Genomic DNA, 3116 nt, shown 5'->3' on the forward strand with positions numbered 1-3116 from the left:
TTGACTGCAACAACAGATAATTCATATAGTACAGTATCAGTGTTAGGTTTTATTCCCGCCCGTACCTAAATGGCCCATCGGGTGAGCATAGAAAACGTGAAAAAGAACATTGGACTCCAAAGCAAAATAAATTCTTGGTTAATTGAGTGTCAAGTTTGTAATGGACAGTAATGCCATTATTACAAATATGTGTATTTGGAGATAACTTACGGTTGTATTCACACAAGGATCTATGACCATGATGCTTAAAATATAGAGTGCTCATTTCTCGCTTGTTACCCGGTCATAGAAGCAGCAAAGAAAGATATTTTGCTGTCGATGTTATTATTACTTATTATTTATTGCGATTCATATTTATTTCATGGTGATCCATATTATTATGTATATTGGTCATAATTTTAAATATATAGCACGCTATCTCGGCACTATTTAAAACTTTGATCGTGGTGTATATTTAAGACCATGGTGGTCGTAGGTCGATAGCAATAGAAGAAAGAAATGTATATCCTTCGTGACTCTCCTTCAAAACAGATGTTGATTCCACATGCGATAAATGACATTTCCTTAGAAAATAATTAGTATCCAAAAGTGATAAACAAACTATCAAAGGGGTCCCATATATCAAAGCCAACTGTATAACATATGTTCTTGCCATACATTAGATGGCTTCGTCTCTCTCTCTCTCTGTGTGTGTGTGTGTGTGTCTCTCTCATTGCTAATGTCTAAAACATGGTATCAGTGGAGTAGATAGGTGGGCTCAATGAGGACGAATGTTCATGGAGCTGGTGCGCATTCATTCACTCAACTTGAATAGCGACCTAAACCTGTCTGATTACATACAGCTCAATCAAACAAAAATGCTAATAATCTAGGTATGGCCTCTCGATTGATTCTAAGTAGAAACCATGAGTGCATCAACAAGACAAAATACAAAGCACATCCACAACCAGGCCAACTATGCCCACTCCTCCGTCCAAGAGAGACAGAAAATGCTTCCGAGGCAAGCTATCCTTCGATCCTCATCCTTGTCCCCGACTCAACAGAAAATGTATGCAAATAATAGATATAAATTTAAACATAGGTCCTTATTATTTTATCATATAAATAGCAATCCATGTATATAAATACAATACTGAGATTCCAGGCCTGGGAAGAACCATGCAGGACCCTTAAGTAAGTTTAAACACAAGGATTGTGTAATGTTACAATTCTCGCTTCCTCAGTTTAACTATAAATCCATTTTTCATCTGTAGTATACAAGATGGCTTGGGCTGGATGATCTGCCCTTCCACCACCTCGACATCAAAGTTCCACAACACAGTCGCAACGACGGTCTTCATCTGCATAACCGCAATCTCCTTGCCAGGGCAGATCCTCGAGCCTGAGTTGAAGGCCAAGAACTTGTGAGATGGTACGTACCTCAGGGTGTTGCCATCCTTTGACAACCACCTATTCGGGTTATAGTTAAGGCAGTCTTTACCCCATAGGTCTTCCATTCTCCCCATGGAGTGCAGAGATATAAGGATGGTGTCCCCGACCTTCACCTCATGGCCACTCGGCATGATATCACCAGCAGCCACTGTCTTGCGCTCAATAGGTGCCGATGGGTACAACCTAAGAGTCTCGTACAACGCAGCTCTGAGATAGACCAGAGGTTTTGTATCCTCTGGTTCAAAGATCATCATGGCACCCGTACTCGCGGGTACTTTGCGCGATGCAATGGGTGAGAGTTGACTGCGGATAATTGATACAATGCCAGGGTTCTGGGCGAGGTTGTAGAAGACCCAGGGTAGAGTGGTACCAATCGTGTCCCGCCCAGCAAGCATGAAGCTGAGGAGCACCGCATGGAGCAAGTCATTGTCTGTGTATTCTGGGTCATTTATGTAGGAAGATAGAATATCCTCGTGTTCATCATCATTACTCAATGCACATCTTCCCCCATTGAGAGTTATCTTACTCCTCTCCTCGATCATCTCTGCAGCAAATCTTCTTAGCACCATGTGCGCCGTGCGAAGCTTCCTCTCGGAGCCGATGTTTATGCGCCTCATTGCCTTCCAGCAAGAGGCTGGAATTAAGTGTCGGATAAATCCCACCTCCATGACCGTGTCCATCGCGACCGCGGCATCCATGGGTGGCATCGACATGTCTAAGGAGAAGGACAGGAGGCCAGGGTCCACGCCAAAGAGAGGTGTGGCAGCCAGGTCAAACATAAACCTGGAAAACATTTCTTGCATGTCGAACGGAGTGCCCGTGCTTGCCAGGTGCGAAAATAATGGTAGAAGGCCATTCTCCACCTTGTGACGACAGCAAGTTGCCATACTAGCAACCAACCGCGGGCTGCTAAGCACGCTCTGGATTTTTGCGCGCGGCCGAAGAGAGGGTGCACCATCAATGGTGAAGAGGCTACCAGCCATGATGTCAAAGATGGCGGCAAACTCTGCTCCCTTGGGGAAGTTGGTGTAGTTTGTGGTGAAGATGTGTCGTACATTCGCGGGGTCGCAGGTGATGAGCAACCGCATCCCGCTCCCAACCGGGCCATGCGCCTTGAAGTTGTGGCCTGATTCGGCAAGCACTATGGAGAGGTAGTCATGCAAGTTGTGGGAGTTGGCCAGGAAGGAAGGTAACATGTGCAATATTGGCCAGTTTGTGGGAAGCATTGTTGGGTTCTTTGATCTACTACTATACCTAAAGTAGAAGTACATAGGGACAAGTAGCACGAGAGTGGAGATGAGAAGCTCTTGCGAGAAACTAGTCGACATTATTATCATGAGGGTAGCAGGGGATATGCTATTGTCGTACTACTTTGATTTATCCATCCTGCAATCGAACATGGCGATGGCTTCATTTATAGACAAGTTCCCTCGATCTAAGTCCATTGTGGTGCACGTTGTTTCTCATTGTGAAGTGCATGTTGACTAGCCAATAATTAGCTTGCCACTACAAGAATATATTTGTAGCTCCAACAGAGGTAGTTATATGCTCGAGAAAAGTCTCCAAATCGCACTTAATTAGCAGTTGGTCAGTAACCAATCACTCACCAATTAGGAAATATACTAGTCTTTTTGCTTATTCGGTGGTGGATGTCTATCTTGAGATAGTTAGCTGTACCTATTCTT

At 44.2% G+C, this 3116-nt stretch overlaps 1 protein-coding gene across 1 annotated transcript; it reads right to left on the reverse strand.

The window, feature by feature from the left end:
- Window positions 1-1086: 1086 nt before the first annotated feature.
- LOC147972700 (noroxomaritidine synthase 3-like) lies at window positions 1087-2813 on the reverse strand. The gene has a single exon (XM_087523520.1). It carries the CDS (start codon window positions 2766-2768, stop codon window positions 1203-1205), a length of 1566 nt encoding a protein of 521 aa, XP_087379646.1. The 5' UTR covers window positions 2769-2813; the 3' UTR covers window positions 1087-1202.
- Window positions 2814-3116: the final 303 nt, after the last annotated feature.

Source organism: Triticum urartu, chromosome 5A, assembly GCF_056163025.1.
Source record: "Triticum urartu cultivar PI428250 chromosome 5A, HENAU_Tu73, whole genome shotgun sequence".
Lineage (NCBI taxonomy): Eukaryota > Viridiplantae > Streptophyta > Magnoliopsida > Poales > Poaceae > Triticum > Triticum urartu.